This window comes from Haliaeetus albicilla, chromosome 15 (assembly GCF_947461875.1).
Source record: "Haliaeetus albicilla chromosome 15, bHalAlb1.1, whole genome shotgun sequence".
NCBI classification, from domain to species: domain Eukaryota; kingdom Metazoa; phylum Chordata; class Aves; order Accipitriformes; family Accipitridae; genus Haliaeetus; species Haliaeetus albicilla.
Window position 1 is genome coordinate 33835968 of NC_091497.1, and position 23186 is coordinate 33859153.

Below are 23186 nucleotides of genomic sequence, written 5' to 3' on the forward strand. Positions count from 1 at the left end.
CATTATAGATCTGATTAAAACAATAAAACTGGCCTGAACTATCATTCAGTCCACTGAGATTTAAAAAAAAATATTAAAAAATATGCCTGTCAGTGGATCTTCTTACTCATTTCTCTGTTTAGCAGATCAAGCGAGCAAAATGCAAGTGTCTGTATTTTTAGAAGTATGGGGAACATTAAGATGTCCTCTAGGTTTTATTATTTCTAAATAAGATATCTCTTAAAATAATGCATTATTTATTCAGTGTATTGCCTTTCAAGTCATCTAGGTTGATGACAGGTTGCAAAAAACCAACACAACTCAAGAGTTTCATTTTGTCAACTGAAAGCTGAAGGAACCAGCCTTTGGAAATGGGAGTTGCGTTCTTTTGAAATCTTTATCCTTTATATCCCCATGGACGAGCATTCGTAAAGATTTAAATATGGCACTGGAAGCTCATCTCCATCACCAACCTACCCACGTAGCCAGAGTTGCAGGCACCCTTCAAGCAGTTCAAGAGGTTTTCCTCCATGGGTGCTGTCACGTAATTAAAGCAGGACTGTGCTAATTAGGAGGCTGCTGAACAACGCAAGTCTCTGACAGCTCCAGTCTATCCCCAAGTGGCACCCCAGTGGGGTTGCTTGTGCCCGAGGTGAGGGACGCTGGCCATCACTCCCAGTCTCCTGCCTAAAGACGCTCTTGGTGCACACACTGCCCCCCGCAACGCACACCAGGCAGAGGGAGCTGGGCCAGCTTGTACAGCACTCTGAGCTTAAAATTAGCACTGAATCGGCAATCAGCCCAGCACTGGGAGCCTGGAATAGACATTTCTGGAGGTAGAAAAAAAAACCCCAACTGTGAAAGTTCCTTGACTCCATGGTGCACCTTTGAACCTTTAAACTGAAGTCACTGTTTAAAAGTTACATGGATCAGCTGCAGCCCACTTACCACAGCCGCCGGTATACAGTTGGGAAACGTCTTCTTACAAAGTATAAAACTCCGTACTGGAACAGCATCCCAAGTTTCAGAGATGACTGCATTAGCTTACTTTATTCATTCTCATAACATACTTCAAACTTTGATGCGGAATTCTGCGAATACCTAGTCAAAGACAAAACCCCCTAAGTCAATCCATGAAGACTAAGAAGTTTCATCATCTTCAAAATAAGTTCTTGAATTTTTTATAGTATTTGATAGCAGCTTTTTATTGGTTACAAAACCTAAGCCCATATACAAAATTAGGAACACATTTAGATGCCTCTTTGAAAGAACGTTTTAGTCTATTTTAACTGATAGTTTAAAAAAATAATAAAAACAATGCAATTTTAAACACTGTTCTGAAAACGTAAAAGTGCAGCAATATACTTTGTTTCCTTTATTAACTATGAAATGGTGCAATCCCAATCAAAAGCTGATAAGGTCACAACAGAAAGAACTGAGCAAACGCTTTGTCCTGCCTTACCCAGTTCTCCGATGTTCACTTTTAATGTAATGCATTGAGTGCAAGAAAAGGATCAAATCTTCACAGTAGTGGAAAACTGTTGTTTTAATATCAATTTGTATGTAATCTCGAGGATAATAGTGAGTGCAGGCTGAACAGGGTATCTGTCAGTCTATATGGCATATAGGGAGACTAAATTGAATTGGAAGGGGGGAAATATCTGTTCACAATAACATCTGCTGGAACTCTTAATTTCACAAAAACTTTGTGACCTTACCTAACTTTGACTTTTTATTGTTTAGTTTTTTAGCGAACACCACACAGTTTCAAGATTTTAGACTATAGTGTGTGAATAGGATGCAGTTACCATATGAAGCTTCAACTCAACTTTTGGGAAAAGAAAAAAGGCACAATGAACTTCAACTCAATTTTATGTGCACAAGAGTTGAAAAATCTGAGCCACCTTAAAGAGAAATTGATTCTAAAATTTATAAAACCTATAAATAATCAGAGGCCAAACCACTATATTAAAACAGATTATCTAGCAAGTAAAAATCTTGCAGTTTAAACATACGCTTGTATCCAGTTGAGATACAAGACAACTCACTCTTTAAAGTGGCTCCACCTTGGCAGATATATATTTAATGAATGCACACCTGCTATGCGTTGTTCATCAGTGGAAAAACAGCTGATCCACAAAGCTCTGATGGCATCTGTCCTTATCTTCATCACAGTAAATACAACCCACATCCAATAACTAAATTAGTTTAGATTTTTCTATCCCTTCACATCAATGCATTGGGAAATTACACCCAGTAAACAACAGCAACAAAACCAGTTTGTGTGATAGCTTACAGAATTGCAAAATTATCGATCTTCACCCCAGCAATACCAAAATCCCTTTGAAAATGACTGGGTCAGACGATTTTCCAAAAGCAATGACCTCACATACGTTATGTAAAGTTATTTAATGTGCGCTGCACATCAGGTTTATGCTGAATAACGGCAGCTTCCATACAGCCTCACACATCAGCCAGTTTGTATCTTTTTTAATCATGTGAATAAGATTTGAGACTAATTTCTGAATTACTCTTCCAATACTCCAAGAATGAAGCTTTTATGACGCTTCTAAGTAGTTGCTGGTTTGTTGCCAACCACATCATCATAAGCACTGGTTACTAAGTAAAAAATAGTTTAAGACTAAATTACAGTAAACATGAAAGCTCCACAGTTTAAACCCAATATAAATCAACCATATCCAATTATCAATTTAAAACAAAATATATTGACTACTGAAAGTTGAAAGCAAGATTCTTTTTAACTAGTACATTTTTGGACAGAATTTTTTTCTTCTACAGTCTGGGACTCTTGCTTTCAGCTTAAACAGAAGTTCAAGTCCATAACAGGTTGTAGCTCAGGTAAAATACCATGCACAGCATTTGATTACTTCAAAACAGCAGGAACACACAGGCTGAAGTGAGTGGTCAAATAGGGCTCGCTGTTCTCAAAAATTAGGTATAATGGCAAAAGCTTTACCAGTCCAAATCTACAGTTCATTCTCCAACCCTGGTTTCTGAGGCAGTTAATGAACACACATCAATTACTGATAGCTGAAGTAGGTTTTTTTTGTTTGTTTTAAACTTAAGTGTTTAATCAATTGCCAAGTGTTTGTTTTTTTGTTTTTTGTTTTTTTTTTTAAAGTTACTTTTATTTCAGTTTCACCAATGAAATTCATTTGGCTTGCATTTTTGAATCTATTCTTCCACATAAAGTATATGAAAATATGTTTGTGGAGGACGATGATGGAGGCTCAGAGCAAACTGGGCCCCTGTAAAGTCTTCCAAAATGTACGCATCATACCAAAGTGTCTTGATCCACAGCGCACCATTTTCCAAAGAAGCTACTTTTCCGTGGAAAGCCAATGTGCCACCACTATGGAATACTCTTAACAAAACTGCAGATTGCGGTTGTCAGCATGTGGCACCAGGAAAAAGGCAAAAAAAGGTAGTTGGGACTGTTAAAAAGAATTTTGAAACAGTTTAAGAGATCATGCATATGCATTTACAGTCCATGTGATAGTGACGTTTGGCAACTGCAAAGTGACCGATACATGGCTTGCTTTAGAAGCATCAAAACGAAGAGGCATGTGTGTCTTGGAGCCTTTTGTTTCTTCACTTGGTAGCCATCTGGTGGTGCTTCATACTGGTGTGGGACAGAGAAGCTGCACTTTTTTGAACTTAAAAATTAAATTCTTTTGTTTGAAGGTTGGCTGTTGGGTCAAAGTTGTAAGTACCTCCTTGAGTGGCTTCAGGAATGAGACTGGGATCTTCATCAATCTATGAAATACAACAACAAAAATACATGAGAGGCCAAATCCCTGCACAATTCAGTATACGTAAAAGAGGTTCACAAACGTTCCATCTTTTCTTTTTTTTTTAAATATTATTGCAATAAAATTAGATCAGTTTTTCCAATTCAATTCCTCAAATATGTTTAAAAAGAAAACACATCAACTCTGTTGTAACACCATTAGGGAACAGAAAATTGTAATGGTTAGAGACTGGGTTGCTGCTTGGTCAAAGCAGTTGCTATTTTAGCTGTGCGATTTAATTTTCGATGCCAATTTTTAGTACTTCTGGAGTTGGCTAATCACTAGTAGTGAATTCCAAAATTAGTTTCATACTTTCTCCCATTTTCTTTCAACATGAAAATGATTTTTATCGGCAGCTGATAGAAATACTTATATAAAGCTTAAAAGAGTTCTTGGTATCTCCTATCAGAATCTGAAGGATTTAGAATTACTCATTTTGAGCAGTTTTATATAGCTCTCAAAAGCGCAATCTGAATTTTTTTTTAAACCCAAAGTACTTTGTTACTGTATGGATATAGAATGAAAGGCATCAGTATCCAACTTCACTCAACTTCCTCAGAGCTGTTAGAATTTAGTTATTTACTGCCTCTAGAAGCAGCAAATAACATGGTCAGTAGCATCAATATACAGAACTTAAAACCTCCTCCAAATCACCAGCTGCATCTATTCTCTGAACACACCACCTCTACAAACCAGGCTGCAGGAACCATATGCCTTGTTTCAAACCATGTGTCATTCTGAAGCAGCTAAGAGCCCTCGTGTGTGGAGTCTAAATAGCTTTCTGACATCTGGCCTTGGAGCAGTGCAGACGTCAGAACTGACTCACCTAAAATCTTTGTTTCTCTTTACTTTGGGTGACAATACCTAAATTGCAGGAAGAGATTAAGGCCTTTGGTGATAGCAACAATCTGCAGGAGGAAGAGTGGGGCACGTCATGCCCAAATGAAGATCAAATCCAGTTTCAGAACGCTTTGTCAAATGTTTGTGAGTTGATAAATTAGCACTTCTGCCTTCTGCAGGGGTACTACAAAGTAATGTTACCTAAGTTCACACATTTTTAAGACAATAAAGTCAGGAAGCCATTAGGGCTGGTCCTGAAGTACATGCCTGTGCACTTTACAGGGCTCAGCAAAGGAGCAGATGGGATTAACAATAAAAGGGTATCTAGTAGCCACCAACATCTCATGAGAATACAGAAGATCTGAAGCAACAGAAGGCATGATACTCCTGGACAGCCAATCTTAACACTGCCAAGCAGGCTAACATAACCAGTCTCTTGTCTCCCTAGGGCAATTTGGATTTATTCCCCGTGCCTCCCCACCCTCCCCTGCTTTTTTTCTTCACCAGTCCTCAAATGACAAGGGTTATTTTCCTACTTACAGTTACTGCCTGAAAATTTGTCTGGTTCTGTGTTTTAACTCCTATCTCCCAATGACGGAATTTCTACAATTTCAAGTTTCAGAAGCCCCAGAAAACATGGTAATAGTATAAACAATAATCTAAAGTCTTGCTCCTGAGTAAAGGAGGTAAATTTAGCAAATCAGGCATAGATTAAATTGCCTTAGTTTATGTAAAAAGTAAATGCACCAAAGGGAGTACTAACCTCAAAACGGATATTTTTCCACCCACACCAACAGATAGCTACTGAAGTCTCAGAGCACTTATGGAGACTATTAGACAGTGCTCACCGAATCATTACAAGCATAGGGAACTTTTCACATATCTTAACTTCTGGTGACTAACTTCACAATCACAAGATGGCCCCGTGAATTGAAAATTAATGAGTCCTAAAGTTAGAACTGGTATCTGGAGAGTTCAATTTAAGAGAAGAACTGAAGACATATTTCTGCTAGGCTGCAGAACTACAGACACCCTGGATGGCCTAGAAAAGATAATTATTATTTGTCTTCAAATTGCTTGTTGAAGTGCTTCTGAGGCACTCACAAGCAGCCAGTAGCAGAAAGAGCTAGAAACTAAGGGGTCAAAATACCTAATCAGGGTGCAACAAAGTATCAGATGGTCTAGATCAATCAGTTGCAGAAAGTGTTAACAGTTTTGATGTTTTGATGACTCTTTTGAATGCAGAATCCAGACTGAGCAATTACAGAGCTGAAATACAGTAATCTAACTCCAAGTAAGGACCCACTGCCCCCCTCCAAAGACTGATGTATGAGAAAGTAATAAAAAGGAGAGCCAGACAACTGTTTAGATTCTAATCACAAGTAATTGCATGTCAATTTACATGTCAGTGTGACAAAATTAGGTCAGCGTCAATCAATTTATTAGGCAAAACCACAGCAGTCATCTTGATGTTGCTAAAGAAAATTCTTGGTATTGAGAAACTCTTCAAAGACTTTCAGTTAAGGGAAGCTGTACTGAAAAAGGAGCAGGAAAACCAACTTCCCAGATAACCTATGTTCATGACAATTGGAACTGAGGAACAATGACAATGTACTTACTAAGCTAACAGCACAGCACATGTACTCTTCAATCTTTAGCATACTTACATCATCACCAGAGAAATATTGATCTATGATTTCAAACGCTAGTTTATAAATGTCTTCATTCTCATGCTGTTGCAAGGCTTCGATTTTCTCTAACCCTGAAGAAAAGAAAATGAAGAAGAGTTTTAGAAGTTTAACCTGCAGTTACCGACTACTTTGAAAAAATTAAGAAAAATTATGAAACATTACTACTGAAACACACTAGAAAAGATGTAGCTCAATTTTCAAATATTACCTACACAGTAGCTATCTTGGCCTCCTGGAGGAAAGAAAAGTAGTTTGTGAATCTTTGCATGCCATGGAATATCCCATTTTATGAACAAGGGATAATGGAATCTTCTCTCTTTTTAGATAAAACACTCTATTTAATTTTTTTTACGATGACTTCTGTCTACTACATAGCTTTTGTTTCAGTCATTGTGCTTTCTGTATATCACCAAAAGGAAGCGGCTACATTTGTGTGTTGCATACGAGTTTAAAACAAAAAGGCAACAAAGCCTCACACCAAGAGCAGCTTAAAACACCAGTCCCATTCTCAAATTGGATAGGGAATAACACAAGGAAAAACTTCCAGTGTAGTACATTCTTCAACACCCCTTTACTGCTATCTTACTATAATACATTAATTAGCATGTGTTAAAACTTGGATTACAATATCCAAAAGACTCCTTATCCTGCTTTGGTCTGTAATGAAATGAGGATCCTAACAACTGCTTCCAAGGCAATGAACTAAAGAAAGAATTGTGTGTTTTACCACAGAACAAAGTATATGCAATAATCAAATGAAGTACAATTCTTATTTAAACCTAAAAAATACCTAAGCTACAGAAAGCTTTTTCAACAACTGCCTCCAACATGACTATCTCTATACTGAACTAAACAGAAAAAAAGTAATTTCTCTCATTACAAAAGTCTCACTTGCCTATTCAGATAGCCCATGGTAAAAAAATGCTGTAGTAAATATCAACAGTAGCAAGGGGAACACAGAATAACATCCAGCAAATTAAATTTTTTAAAAGCCTAATAAACTCTTACCTCCACACTCTTCTATAATTTCAGCTATTGTGCTAGCCTCATCACCAGCCATTATCAGGATGTTTTTCAGACCATCCAGCACCACCTGTACCACTTGAGAATCCTTTACTGAGAGTAGATTGCAGAATGGTGGGATTACATTTTGCTGTACAAGGTATTCAACCTAAATAATTAAAAAAAAAAAAAGTGCTTTCAACATTGTGCTTCTTACAAATGACTGCATGTGCAACGTTTTAGTGACAGTTTGAAATCCCACTACACATACCTGATCTTTTCTCCCACTTATTGTCAAATTGCTAATTGCCCAAGCAGCTTCCTTTTGTGTTCCAAAGTCCCCCTGAAAAACAAAATTAATAGCTCATTAAAATCAGCATGGAAACATCTGTCAAGCTTATTATTAAAAATCACAGACTCCTCGTGTCAGATTTATAAAAAGAGGATGACAACTTGCATAGCTGATAGTTTGACTGACCTTAGCCAGCTGGTGTATGATCATAGGGATTAGCCCAGCATCTATTACAGCCTGAACTTGTTGCTGGTTTCCTGCTGTGATATTGGAAAGGAACCAAACTGCTTCCTACAATTGGACAAAACAAAAAAGCAAAAACCTTTTAAAAACTAGTCAACAGATGAAAAAAAAACCAACCAAACCCCAACCAAACTAAACAAAACAAACTCAAACCCTAAAATCATATCATGACCAATCACTAAACAGAACCTCCAGGTTTCTTCCCCAATAGCACTTCTACCACACAAACTTTTATTGCACTGTGAAAGCAAAACATGCAGGAGATCTATGTAAAACTGATATCATGAATTCACGGGGCCAGATTATTACTTACACAAGTAGTGTCTCCATACATCAGGAGCAATACTGACCTAAACCTTACATCCACTTTGTGATGCTGGAGTCACAGCCATGTTTTAAACTTTCCATCAGTTTTGCAAAGAAAATAGGAAAACTGGTAAAACCTCATATTAAAAAGGACTTATCCTGCAATCGTACTACTGACAGCTCGGTAGTAGCTTTCTGTGCTGATACAAGGAAGACCAACTCCAGCTCCCATTTTCTTCCTGAAACATGAAGTGGAGCTCACAAAGCTCATTCAAGTATCAGACAGGACTCTCAATCCTGAGACTTTCCTCAGCAGTTACTTCCTTCAGGTGGTTCATCAACACAGCTAACATCGAGCTAATGGCAGTTACAAATTCCAGGTTACAAAGGGGGATACTTGTCAAGGAAATCCAGAACATCTTACAAAGGCTCCAATCTTAAGTAAAAGACAAACAGATGTGGCAAGCAGCCATTTATGAAGTACTGCAGGAAAAAAAAGTAACAGGTTCCATTTTTCAGGGATGTGTATCTTGCTTTTATTTGTATTTGCCCCTCACAACATCCACTTAAAGCATTTCTAGACTCTCCTTATACAAAAATAAGCTCTTCATCATTCTTTTGTGAGAGCTAGAAGGGCAGGCAGAAACAAATCACAGCAGTTTGAACTGTCAGATAACTTCCTACAGAGCTCTTGACAGTTTACAGGGCCTGAAGAAACAGAGTTTCCTCACAAATAGTTTTCCCCTCAATGGTATACTACGTGGGGGAATCACATAAGCTTCCTCCTCAGCCAGCCCCATGTCTGCAGTGGAAGATGGCACAATGATTAAAAAAAAAAATGCAAATAACACGAACTACAGCTCTGGAAAAGAGGGCACTGATGACTTACTTTCATCAAACTCTCCCTATTCCATCCAGTCCTTGCAGCAGCAAAGTTACCTCTGCCAAAAGGAAGGAGAGGAAATGCAGGGACAGTTTTCAGAAAAGGACAGTGGTACTCCCTACTTCCTTGAAGGTGAAGATGGACAAGAGAACAAACTCCACTATGAAAAGGTGGAGTGGAAAAACTGGATCAGTCCACTTACTGGACTCAACCAAAAGTAATATTCTTTAGTTATGAAAAACTATAATACAAGTTAGCCAGTTACTCACTTCAAAAATGAAAAAAAAGTATCACACTCCAAAGCAAAAACCATCAGTCCTCCCAAAAAGCACTAGACATCAGCACCAGTGCATGGATCCTCATTTTGGCTGTTTGGCTTTAGCCCTAATTAAGCACCAAGCCTCAAAGGCTGTGTCTTTATACAAAATTGCTCGCATGCTGGAAATAATGGCTATAAGAAATTCTTCTGTAGTATTCTACAGACTACTGTTTTATTTCTTAAACAAAAAGATTAAGTTAGGAAGAAACAAATCATACCTTGTTTATCTTCTCTTTTGGATGCGTCAGGAGATTTGGGAAATAAGACAAAACATCACAATTGAGAACAACTTGTGTCTGTTCATCAGTACCAGTTACTATGTTGCCTACTGCTCTCAGTGCTGCTGTCTGAATATCCAAAGAGGAAAGGAAAAAAAATTGCATGTTAAAGACATTGCTGTTACTTATGCTAAAACAAAGCTCATTTAAAGACGTCTCTTTATAAAAACACTTTGCAAAATACAATTTACCACTTCATCCTCTGAGCTACATCATAAAAACGGGTAGTTTCATCACAAGAGAAACACACAGTACAGCATTTTACTGAATAGATGCACTGCAGCTCAACTCAAAAAGTGTAAAGATTAGAAATTACAAGAATATTGAAACAACAGAAAAGTTAATTCATCATGTATCTAATCCAAGTTGCAATTACATTAACTGTTTCTAGGCTTTGACTATGTCTGCCAAGGTTGCTTACTTCTCCATTCGGCTCTCCACTACAGAATTAAAAAACCCACAACTACTTTTCTTCTTACTGACTCTCAGTTGACTTTCAGAAATGGACTTTATATCTTTATGTATTGGTTAGTAAATGCTCTACAAGTGACAGAATACTGGAGGCACTCCTTTTCATCAAGTGAACTGGTCTGACAAATTTCAAGACAGCCACATCTCATCCAAAGTACAAACTAAACAAACACAACAAATGCAACAGATATGTAAAAAAGCTCCCAATTACAACAGTTGGTTCATAAAAACTAAGCATACATTAACTAACTTTCAGATTCCCTTTGTCTTTGAAGTTAATCAAACAAGCTCAGTTAACCTACCTTTTGTAGCTAATTAGAAAATTACTAAAAGGACTCAGCAACTGCAAATATTTTAACATTCAAAAGGTCCCCAAATATTGATTCCCATGAGCTATTCAGACAGAATATGCACAACCGTGTATGCAGCAGCAGTAAAGAGCACATATAACTTGAATTCTGATGTAAAATCTGTTGTCATTAAGTATTTTAGGACTACAAAAGGAAGGCAGCTCTGGTAATCATACAATGGAAGTTAATGTTTAACCTGTCACTTTACTTAAACCTACATTAGAACTGTTTTGTTTGAGTTTTCTTTCATTTTAATGATCTTTTTTCCCCAGGGTAGGTAACATTTTTTGTTCGGTTTTACCTGCAACAAACGTAGCTATAAATGCTCATCTCAGTACTCCACTAATAAATACTCTAAGACACTTTTTTTAGAAAATAGCTTACAAAGGACTATTCAATAGCAACTGAACCAGACTTACTTGAACTTTAACCTCCTGGTGACTCAGAAGGGGAACTAGAAAAGGTACAACTCCTGAATCAATCACCATTTGTATCTGTTCGTTTCCACCATCTGTTAAGTACGACAAAGCCCAAACAGTGTCCACAAGAATCTACAAATTGGAAAGAACATGATTTACATATTGAACAGTAAAATCCATATAATGGAGGCTTAATTTAGTGATCAACATTCCACATGTTTGGGGGTGGGGGTGGGAAGAGCATGCAATTTAGTTACAGGAAAAACTCAAACATGATTATGACAAGACCCAATTAGTAAAATCTTAGATTATTATGTACAACTATGAAAAACAGGGCCATTTGTTCCATAATAGTAATTTCTATATGTCCTCTCCCAATTTTTTTTTAAAGTAAATACCACATTTTGGTGCATAAAGTGACAGCATATATCATCTCACAACGGTAAACTGTTAGGCTTGATTTCCATTTCAAAGATAGACAACCAGCTCAGATAAGTAGTTGTGCTAGTAACTTTCTGAAGAAAATACCAACCCGGCCTCCTAGCACTGCTATAATTTGTTAGCTGTGCTATCTTTTGATTATGGAACATGTAAATTCCCTTAGTCTCTAATCTGTCTACACCTTGGCATTTCTGATCCACAGTGCAGTTCCAAAGTGAAACTGCAAACTATTCTGGATGTATGCCTTTTTCTGCCTTCATATTGAGATTAAAAATCCACAGCAAAGGAAAGGAGTTCCTCTACCAACTAAAGGACTAGCAACTATTGTAAGGTGGCAACTGTTCAAGCAAAGCAAAAACCCACAGAAAAATGACTACCATGCAGGGCAATCTTAGTATCTTAAAGAAAATAAAGACTAAGTCACTGATGCCTTGATAAGGGTGATTTGAGAGCCCTCAAAAAAAAGAAAGGTACAAAAGTTACAGTCATTGAAAGGTAGTATCTGAAGCAGAAACAAAGCCAGCAGAAAGAGGGATATCGCATCACATAGAGATGATGTTAGGAACTGCAGGAAGAGAAGTCTGGACCCCACTGAGGACATAATCTGTTGAGGTACCTAGATCTACTCTACTTTTAAAACAGATACCCGTTTAAAATTTCCATCTATCAAGACAGCTAAATAATACAGTACTGAAACGTAGGAAGGACTTTAAAGTCCTGACCCACAGGCTGCTTCCACCCAGCTCCAGGGACCAGACAGCACAGACCTAACGCTTTCTTGACACAGCCTGCTGCTGCCCTCACCTGCTAATGCCACAGGGACAGCAGAACGTGCTGCAGTGGAGCCAGTATCGCAGCAGAAGCAGTGAGAGATGGTGCCTCACCAGTTTGCTGCCCCACAGCCCTGTTGGTGACCAGAGCAGCAGCCGCCAGAAGCGCTCACAGGACTGTTGGCTGACCTACCTGCATCACTGACTCATCTCCAAACATAGGTTTGCTGCTCCAGTACAGAGAGGCTGGGACCAGACTGGTACCTCCAAACTAGCACCTGACTCTCAGGATCAAAAAGACGGGCACCCTAATTGAGATCAGTCAAAACCTGGCATCACATAGTCTCATATCTACTTCAAGAAGTTCTTACACAATCATTGCTTGCAAAAGCTTTCAAATTTGGCAGGGGAAAAAAAGCCGATAGGTTGTAAGTATGTTTGGTTTTGCTATGAATTTCTGTTCAGGTTTGTCCAAATTACAAATTGGAAAGTCACCATGTGCTGTCTCCCACCCACATTACACTGGGAAAACCCTGGCAAAATCCCAGATTAAACTGTTTGCAAATATTTTGTGGAGCCAAGCCCACTTCACCATTAAAAGAGCAGCAGAAACACCACTACCACAGCGTGGAAGTAACGGAAGACAGCTCCACCAATCTTATGCTCCATCCCCAGACCCACCACAAGGGTTCAATTTCTGCTTCCCTAAATTGAAGGATCACTACAGGGAGCAAGAGTCAAAGACATTACAAAGTCCTGACAGGAGGAGGAGGAGGAGAAGAGCAGCTCGGTATCCCTTAGTTACACAGATCTTTGCTCCTGAAGTCCCAATATAAGATTTCAGGAGCTAAGTACACCCCTCTAGAACTTTACTCAGAAAATAGATGTAAACCCATGGATCAGGAATGCGGGAAGTACTGAAGGTTTAATATTAAAAACCTAAAGGAAAGTTGTCAAAGGTGCCACAAAACAATAGTTTATCCCTGTTTATTCAAGTATATTTTCATACATGATTTCCTTAGTTAAACAGGTTGCAAAGTCAGGCACCCAACAGATTACAAAAGTCAGATTTACCCATAGGATTACAATATTTGATTGGACTGATACGTAGATTTTTCTACACATGCATTACATATCATCTATGCAAAATTATAAATTGGGGCAGAATTAAAGTGAAGCTGATGGTAAAGCTGGCACTTTAAATTTCTAGTTCTCAATTCCACAAAATAGGATTTTTTAAAATGTAGTTTGTAATGTAAAGGATAAAAAAAACTTTTAGAAAAGGTACTTTGGAAATGGTATTTGCACTTTCTTTTTCATGCTCTGAATGACTACAATTATATTAGTCTTCATATATACTACTTAATTATACATGAATTAACACACAAAAGTTTGCCACAATCTTGCAGCACCTTCTAAAGAAAACAAAGAATCTAAATATCTAAAACTTCAGAAATTACTTACATTTATATCTGTATGGTAAATGAGAACACACAATGCTGGCAAAATCTGAAAAGAAGTTCATCAGTCATTAGAGTAGAATAAAATTGGCTGTACAATCATGAATCCAAGTACTGCAGTCGCAAAGCTTAGCCTGAGACTGCATTAGCATATTGCATTCACACACTTCCCAGCAGCTGGTCATTCCTTCAAAGTATGTACAAAAATACATATATACGTTATATTTAAAATTCGTAAAAATACAAGACTGTACTATATTTCAAAAGACACGCAGAGAGTAGACTATATTTTGAGGGAAAACAAGCAAACAACAGAGATCAGAAACAACATCTGCCTGCTATTTTGAAAGCTTTGTTACCACACAATAAAATAAAAATCCTTAGCCTAATATCAATATATAAACCCCTCTTGGATTAAAATAAAATTTTATTTTTGTATTCACATATGAAGAAAATATAAAACTGAGCCATGATAAGAATGCTTAGAACAGGGGGTTTTATTTGGCAAATTATTACTTGTAGAAGTTTCCCTGTTCTCTGCTTTGTTTTTAAAATTTCATTAGTTTAGTTGCTAACAATATTATACTTCACATGGCTTCAAAAACTGTATCTACACTTTGGAATTTATCTTAAAATGAAGAACTTTACGTACCTTACAACTACAGTTCTAGCCAACTATCATCACTTTACTAGCTGTGCCTACTCTATAAACACCACATTTGCTTTGTTCACCAGTTTAAAAGGGTTTTCAGATGCCTCCCTTCTCAAGTGGGGACTTGACATTGACTGCATGTTCACAGCTAGTCAAAGCACAAACTACTCTACATTCACCAGTTTACTTACATTTCCTCTTACTGAAAATAATTACATTTGAATACTTATATATACAGAATCATGTTTGTAGCCTTTTTTTGATAAAAACATGACATGCTGAGTATGTTAACACTTTCTAGCGTGTTAATTTTTTGTTGCGTCCATTTTAATATACGGCTCATCAGTCTTTAGTCTTACTCAGTTTCAGATGTTACAAATACCTTTATTACAGCCTTAGTAAGAAGCATCAAATTGGTCAAATTACTTCATTTAACAGCTGTTAAGTGGCACAAGACAGTGGCAAAAAACATGCATAAATTCATAGTATGACAACGTAAAACATTTGGCCTCTAGCCCAGAGTATAAAAAATGATCTGTCTCGTAATTCTTTACCTCCTGAACTGTCTCCATAGGCGGTGGGGGGTCCTTATTCCTGCAGAGATTTACAATGACCCATGTGACGTTCCGAAGGAAGGTGATGGGAATGGAGGGATTGATGAAGGACAGAAGAGGTTTGACAACTCCCAGTGATATGACATAATCTCTACATTGAGGACCATCACCTACAGAAATGAAAATTGTTGTAAAAGAAATTACATTAAAAATGGAAAATCTTGAAATGTATGCAATGACATGTTGGGATACTGAAATTCTATGTTTCCTCACCAATAGTCTACTACTAAAATGTCGTGTTCAATTAAATATACATACGTACAAATATGTATGTATATTTGACAAGACATAAAATTTATCCTGTTAATGTTTTGTGTAGCAAGTAATACTATTCTTTAGGAAAAAAAAATAGGAAGAACCTATGTAATTCTGGCCACATGAAAAATTATAACAAGCCACAGAATTTAGAGGAAACATAGTCTCATATGATAATGCCAATGTTCAAAAAGTCAAATTCTAAAATGAAACACTCGCTCCCTGAATTCAAATCATTATAACAACAAGAGTTACCTATAATATTTCCGAGAGCCCAGACCGCTTGCTCACAAACATTCTGGTGTGGTGAATGAAGTAGTCTCAAGAAGAGGGGTACTGCATCTGCAGAATGCAAAGATCGGATTTGTTTTTACTGGACATGGTATATGCACAATAGTTTCATTGATTAATACAAAACACTTTCTCTACCATGCCTTATACATGTTTCTGTTATGAAGAACACAGAAAACCTCAGTTAAAGATTTCTATACATATCTAGAGAGGGGAAAAAAATAGACTTGAGAACAAGCACCTATTAAACAACAATGTTCCACACTTTTAAACCTTTTTCCATATTTCTCAAAGTGATATGCAAGAGCCTCAAGTATGTAGGTGGTAGGTTTCATGTCCTGATAATTCAGATTTTCCAGTTATCCAAGATCACAATACATACCTAGCAGAATGGCATGCCTGCTTGTGCAAACGTGCTTCAAATCTTGACTTTAAGAAAATAGCTTCCTCCCAAGAGGTGGCTATAGTTAGTTTCCACACGCAGTGAAGATTTACATCCATCTGCCAGTCCTAAGACATGTTTTAATTTGCTCTTATATAATGCAGGCAACATAACAGATTAAGGAAGCGGTACTGATTTTAGATAGCCGTCTCTGCTGAATTAAATACATTTAACAGAGCTATCTGCTCTCCCTCTACTATTCCCATGCGTTACTTCCCTTCAGACAACCGATACTGTTTGAAAGACAGTAATTCTTGCAAGAAATTTTTTAAATCTTTATGTGATCATACTCGTTCTATAGTCTGAGCAAAGTAAAATAGATCAATTTATATACTGTTGAAGGAAAGAATATTTTTTCTTGTAGAAATTGCTTCAGAAATTTTAAAAAATTGCAACACAATTTGTAAGCAACTGTGAATCAATATTCTGTTGATAATGTAACATGTGATAATGAGCCAAAAACCCGCAATGAAGAATAAAGACAACCTAAAATTCCTTCCCCAGCCTAGATGAGTAATTCAGCAATTGCCTATAACTGACAAGTTAGGTGGGACAGCAACATACTGTTGCTTAAGAACACTCTCTCTGTTCTTGTAACAATCATCCCACTTCCATTAGCTCGGGTGGAATATCCACGCTTCATTCTCAGTGATTACCGAGATTACACTTCAGCCATATGTGTATTCAACATATTTCAGAGAGGTCAAGTATGTAGTTTATATTAGATTGCAATCCTGGTATGCTTTCAAAAGCAGGAATGAAATTATTTCATAACTCAGGCAGGACAGTTTGAGAAAGCATAAGTTGCAGGTTATCTGATCTACTGCTCCCAAAAAATTAATTATTTCTGCTCCAAATTGGCTCCTGCCAAGATCTATTCTGCGAATACAGTACTTCTCTTTTGCTGGGCCTTCCAACTGCCATCTGTCCCTCTTGATTGCAGGAGGCTGCCTTTTGTATTTAGGCTGCACCAGCCTCTTCTACAGCTGTGAGGGCCTATCGCTTTGTTTCCCTTATCTAAAGGGAATAGAGTTGCGAGGCTGTTTTCCCTTAGTCATCTCCCAGCCAAAACAGCAAGGCTTCTAGACTAAACTTCTTCCATTTTCTCTTCAGGAGTAAAGCTTGGAAAATGCTTTTTGCTTCTTTGAAGTAATTTTATCACATTTTCTTCTTTTCAAGCATTAGCTGAACAGATTTTGGAAGAGAGATCCCAGCCTGAACTTCTAGTAATTGTTCAGGTAACAGCAATGCTTTTGGCTGTGCTGTACATACTTTCATTCTAATTTTAATTCTTACTTTAAGATTTTTTCCAGATTCTTCTCTGTAAAGCTAATACTATAAACAGCCTTTTTCATTAGATTTATTCATTCAAATATGATAACACTGTGGGACTTGAAAAATGAAGAAAACAATGACTAACCAATGAACAAGTTGGGAAGGATGAAAAAACTTGGGAATAGATTTCCAAAGATATTTAGACACCAGAAAAGCAGTCTAAAAACAGAGGTGTCCAAACTGCATGAGGATTTTTTGAAACAAATTCAAGATGTTGATTTTTTTTTTTTTTTTTAAAAGGCTTTGGATTTTTATCCAAAGCTCATTTTGATAAGCATTCTTATTCCTATTGTTCCAATATCTTAACTATATAGAATCTAACAATTGGTGAGATATTTTATTAGCTATTTAAAGGTACAAAACAGCACTTTGATTTGAAAGGCAGGTTCATACGCTTAAAAAAAAAAAGAAATCAAATAATTAAGTCACCATTTTCCCATATAAAAACACTGAATATGAATAAGCCAAGCCAAGTTATTATGTATTTGCTTATCTATAGTCTCCTGTTTAATGACAAAATGTTGTATTTACCATAAAGGCGATTGTTTTAAGATAAGCGTGCTGATACATAAAAGATATATATATAATCCTGAAAAAATAATTTGAATTATTTATCTTCAATTAACTTTAGAGTTTATTTCCTATCTCTTTTCATAATGGAAGTCTCACTGGCTGGTTAAGCAAGAAACAAAGGCCACACAACAAATTCAGTGTACACAGGAGATGCTAATCATATGGTCAGGGAAAGGATGGTAATTTTCTTAATTCTGTATTTAAATGGGAAACCTTACATAACTATATGTATTTAAAAACTTTAATAAGATTTATGAACATACCTTTGAGATAGAAAGAATTACATCTTAACATAAGTTTTAGCCGTAGGGGAATTAATGGTACATGATTTCAGAAATCAACCCAAGAATTAGAAAGGACTAATGTTTTTGTCATACTCATTATATCATCTGTCATTCTCTATCTTTTTTTATGGGAAAATCAGGTCTGGGATCCTTAATATGAATAGTTAGTGACAAACAGATTAATGTTTAAGAGCAAACATAGAAATTTTTTGAGAAAGAGGACAGACATGCATTTATTATTTTAATGGTTCTGACAACAAATGCCATTTGTTATCCAAATATCCCCTTTTCCCTTTTACCCACAATATCCACCATCCCCCAAAAATCAAACTGTAATACTTACTAGACTGTACAACAGCTTGAGTCTGTGCAGAAGTGCCTGATGCTATGTTAGTCAATGCCCATGCAGCTTCAAATTGTAATGAAGGACTGTAATGAAATAATTTTATAGTAATAAGTTGAAACATGATCTGTATATTATTTTATGGTTCATTTCAGTATTACTAGCTGTGTCCACTCTGAGACACTCTACATTTAAGCAGTGCCACTGGGCTAAAAGTTTTTTAAAAAAAACAAAAAACCAAAACCTCTGAGCCTGGACATTTCAGGGGAAAAGCTGTAAGAAAAAAAAGATTTTACATTCTATGACCTTTTGCAAACCAGCCATCATTCTGACTTCATATAAGTAATAAAAAAAACCCAAAATAAAAGCAGTAATACTTGTTGAAGGACATAACAACCAGTGAAGCTGACCACTACTCTAGTCAACTAATTATCTCCGGTATGAAAGATTTCTAGCACCCCTCATCATAAAATGCAATTATGCCTCCCTAATGTGTAAGAGACCTCTTCACATCCAACTGATCCAAACACCATTCACATTTAGTGAAGAAAGTGCAACCGTCTTGCTGCCCTTAGTAGTTCTCAATAAATTAACCATGTCTGACCAGAACTAATAAAAACTCGGCCCTTCTAACATTACAACCCAGGTCAAGTGTAAGCTGGTATACTGGGATAAAGATGTTTTTCTGCTCCATCACAGACAGGGGAAAGATTAGCACCAGTATCAAAAGACAGCATAATACCTGTATTAAAACTGACTTACTAAATGCAGATAAAATTAGTTACAGATATTATGAAAGCTGGGGGAACATCTCCAAGATGTCTGTCAACTGCTGTCTATGCCAACAGCAATTTAGTAAAACAGTTTGCATGAAAACTGTTGTTCAAGCAAATGCTAAAGGTTAAGAGTTCTAGAAGCTATAAAAGAGTTTACAGCTTATGGTGGTTAGCATAACAGTAAGGTTATGCTTTGGGAGGAGCAGAGAATATTTATTGTTAGGTGACTATTTTTCATTTCCATGCTTTTTTGGGTCTTCATCAATTATATTTTATATATAGCCATAGGACCTGCTTCCTTTAAGGTTTTTTTGTGCATTAGTTCCCAAAGCTTTTTAAGGTTTTATTGGTGGTGAGATCGGAAAGGAATTAGATAGGAGGGCCCAAGATGTGTAAATAAGGATTTGTAAATACAAATAGTACCTGTCAGCAGCTATCTATAAACCTTTACATTCTAGGATTAAATGCATTAAAATTCTAATTCTAGGTTGGTACTTCTTTTCTTCCTCTTGTGATAAGCTTCCAGTTACAACATGGACAACAGCTTTAACAATCCATTACACAAAGTCTTTGCAGAGTTTACCTCTACTAAATATTATATAGCTATCACAATTAAACAGACTGCTTAAGAAAATGTTGAGTTCAATTTCAAAAGGCTTATTAAACATTTACAAAGGTAAATCATACAAAAACTAGACTGAAAATTAAAATTAAAAGAATTTTCACAGCACTGAACCGTCTGCTTCTAGAGCAGACAGGCATTCATGACCCATTTTAAAATGTTATCCTGATTTGAACATTATCGTCAGCTGCCTTCTAAGCAACTGTTTTGTTAAACAAGCTAGATGTTTTTGCAACCACCAAATTATACCCAAAATGCCAATTTGCATTTTTGAAGTTTCTAGCCCTCGTGGCTGCAGAGACAACCTTGAAAATGGAAATACTGTAAATACATTTATGGCTGCCTGAGGCCAGAGATAGGCTAAAACATTTACCTCAAATGTGTTAATCCCCATCTATCTGAATAAGGGGCTCACGGATTGTGGAATATAGCATTTTTCTTACATGTCATTAAATTCTTGCAACTATATGCTCAATGTTCTCCACCTCCTTTACTGAAGCTCTTGTTTTCCAACTAAGGATCATAACAGAGAACATGCTCACATGAGGAAGCAGCACAGAGCCAGAAGGGAACCCATCTTGCAGTGAGAACAAAAAAAGCTAGAAAATTAAGCTAATAACCTTAATAAAAAGACAACAAGTGTATTCTGGCAAAGGGAAGAGCCCTGTTCACAACCAGGCTTATTCTCTGCCTTCACACAAATACACACAGTAAGTCTGAGATGGGTTTCTTAGAAACAGTTAACAAAAAAGTCTGAAATATTCAAAACCAATGAGAAATTTTGTAGGGTTTTCTCCATTAGTTGGATATGCTCATGCAAGCTCTAAAAAATGAAATTACATTTCAGTGGCAGAATAAATACTCCTGGAGAAGTTATGGTTTATCATCATGGAATGTGATCCACTGTGTCAGACTGTATGGTGCTATGAATCTTCAGTTTCATCTGAAATAATGAGATTTTCTTTGGATACAGATTCTCAGTAAAGGTGACATTTTTAAAAGTATACTTACTTATCATCCCTTTCTAGGCATTTTACCAGAATTGGTAAAATTCCTGATTTTATTAAGTCATCAATAGGTGGATTTCTGTCACTGGATAGGAGTTTTCTGTGAAATTAAATGTAGAAGTAAAGTAAGTAACTTTCATCATGAAAAATGGGTAGTAAATACATTTCTGTGCCTTTATTTATTTTTACCTTGCAGCTTGGACAGCACTCAGTTGGATCACTGGGTTGTCACTTGTGGCGTTCTGAAAAAAAAAAAAAACCACAAAAAAACCCAGTAAAAAATAAAAACGCACAGAACACGCACTTCTAATAGAAAAAAAGTTAAATGTAACATACCTGCAGTATAGCTTCTAGTGTTACATTTTGCTTGAAAAGAAAAAAAAAGTTTTAGTAATTTTGTTGCTAAATTACATTCTTTTAAAACATTTAATACAAACTAATTTTAACAGCGTATCAGTTCATAATTCTGCTTTCAAATAACTGCATAACTCCCAGTGTTAAAGTAAAAACAGAATACATTGTTTTGAGACACCACCAAAGATTTAAAGATAATTCCAGAATCAAGGAACTTACTGCTTTGAAGTCAGCATCAACATCAGAATCTTCTAAACTTTCTTCTTGGGGAACATTTCTTTTTTTCAAGAGATGTTCATCTCTTTTGTTCTGTAAATAAATGACAAAAATAAAGACACTTAATACTTATTAGTACAGGGTGACAATATAATGGCCCCTTTCAAAAGAAAAGTTTAGATAGGATTGTTTTTTTTTTTAAAGGCATTTGTAACTGCGAATAGAATTTGCAATATTTCAGCTGTAAGAAACTAGCAGCTTGCTAATCACAGAAAGAATTATGACAATCCATGACATTTGAATGAATTAAAACTTACAGTTTGGGGATCAATTTTCTAGTAGAGATTTACAATACACATAGATCTGCACGACATTAATAGCTAGCCACATATGACAAACTATTTTCCAGTGTAAGATTAGTTTTCAGCTAAATGTACTTCGAAGTTCCCTGGTTACATGTATTTTCATCTTGTGTGTAAAGTAGCATGCTCCATATACGCTGATACTTGTAATATTTCCCACTCATGCTGTTAGCCTAATTTCTGACTTAAAGCAAAGCACCCTCCATCCTTAGCTCCTTTAAGGAATTACTAAGAAAAAATTACCTTTTCAGTGGTAAAGTACCCATTTAACATTTCTACCTTGCTTAATTAGAATATTTGAACACCTAAAGCCCTAATTTAAAACGAAAGAAATAAAATAATCAATTGTAACTGTATCCAAATGCAGTTTTTTTACAAACTTAAAATGTATTAAAAATATTATTCCAAAAGTACAAAGCAGTCTTTTCTAAATTTTAGAGTCTATCTTTTGCTTGGTATGTCTAGAGGTACAATCAAAGATAGAAAGGGCAATTGAAGATGACAATGCAGCATGTATATCTGAGCACATTTTTGTAGTTTGTTTTTTTGTTTAGTAAGTGCATTAAGATTTCAATCTCTAATGAAGCAAAACACTGAAAAGGTATAACAAACAGCTATAACACCTAAACCAAACCTATTATTCTAGCAAGGAAAGGCAGGCTTTTCAGTATCCAAACAATTATCTGATAACCAAACAGTACCGACTATAGAGATTGTATTATATCATGCCTTGCTTGTAATGTATGAAAAAGCCTCTAAACAGAACCATGTTTTGAAGGAGTCCCCAGTATTTTATTTTCTCATATGTTTGAAAAAACAGCAACTCAAAATTTCTGGGACTTGCTTACATTTTAGACATTTTTAAAAGAATTTAAAACAATTTTTCCAGCTTCAGTCTGAAAAGCTCCCAAGAAATATAAAGATTTTTTTCAGATAAAAGAATGCTAAAACAATAAACAAGCACCAGAATTAAATAACCCTTTAATGCAGAAGACAACATTCCACAAACTTAGCACAGTTTAATTTTTGTCAAGTCTATGTACAGAAGCTAAATCCTTCAAGAGTGCACAAGATCACCTAGATTAGCTATGGCAGCCTCTCCAGAGCCGTACAGTAACGGCAGCACACTTGGAGCACATCCACACAGACAAGCACTAAGGGTATTTTGTTGTCAAGTGGTTTTGGAAAGAAGGGAGATGGAAACGAGCAGGCAGTTAAATGCTGTGAAAATACTGTTATGCAGACAAACTGCATCATGCAGGTACACATTGACAGATGGATTCACCATAAAGACCTATAACGTATTTCTCTCTTTTCCACAGCAAGTACTTGGCACTGCCATTTTAAGCAAAGAGCAAACATCATTCAACCCCAGCCAGTCTGGCTTTGCTCAAGTACAATTCCTTTTCCTACTATTTGTCTAAGCCATAGCCTATACTTTGGCAGCTGCAGGTACTGGACGCAGTTTCTAGAGGCCATCTCCACGATCATGTCAACCTTTCTC

The 23186-nt window shown here is 36.4% G+C and overlaps 1 protein-coding gene across 1 annotated transcript in view; it reads right to left on the bottom strand.

Moving 5' to 3' along the window:
- Positions 1 to 1010: 1010 nt before the first annotated feature.
- Positions 1011 to 23186, bottom strand: part of KPNA3 (karyopherin subunit alpha 3) — a 53066-nt gene continuing 30890 nt past the window's right edge. Inside the window, exons 3-17 of the mRNA XM_069802734.1 lie at positions 21324 to 21413; positions 21087 to 21116; positions 20940 to 20992; positions 20755 to 20850; positions 18346 to 18431; positions 15333 to 15419; positions 14763 to 14932; positions 13561 to 13605; positions 10886 to 11017; positions 9586 to 9714; positions 7803 to 7907; positions 7596 to 7667; positions 7331 to 7493; positions 6299 to 6393; positions 1011 to 3756 (exon numbers count right to left, since the gene is read on the bottom strand). Coding sequence (XP_069658835.1) covers positions 3658 to 3756; positions 6299 to 6393; positions 7331 to 7493; positions 7596 to 7667; positions 7803 to 7907; positions 9586 to 9714; positions 10886 to 11017; positions 13561 to 13605; positions 14763 to 14932; positions 15333 to 15419; positions 18346 to 18431; positions 20755 to 20850; positions 20940 to 20992; positions 21087 to 21116; positions 21324 to 21413 — 1452 coding nt within the window. The 3' untranslated portion in view covers positions 1011 to 3657. The remainder of the gene's footprint in view (positions 3757 to 6298; positions 6394 to 7330; positions 7494 to 7595; positions 7668 to 7802; positions 7908 to 9585; positions 9715 to 10885; positions 11018 to 13560; positions 13606 to 14762; positions 14933 to 15332; positions 15420 to 18345; positions 18432 to 20754; positions 20851 to 20939; positions 20993 to 21086; positions 21117 to 21323; positions 21414 to 23186) is intronic.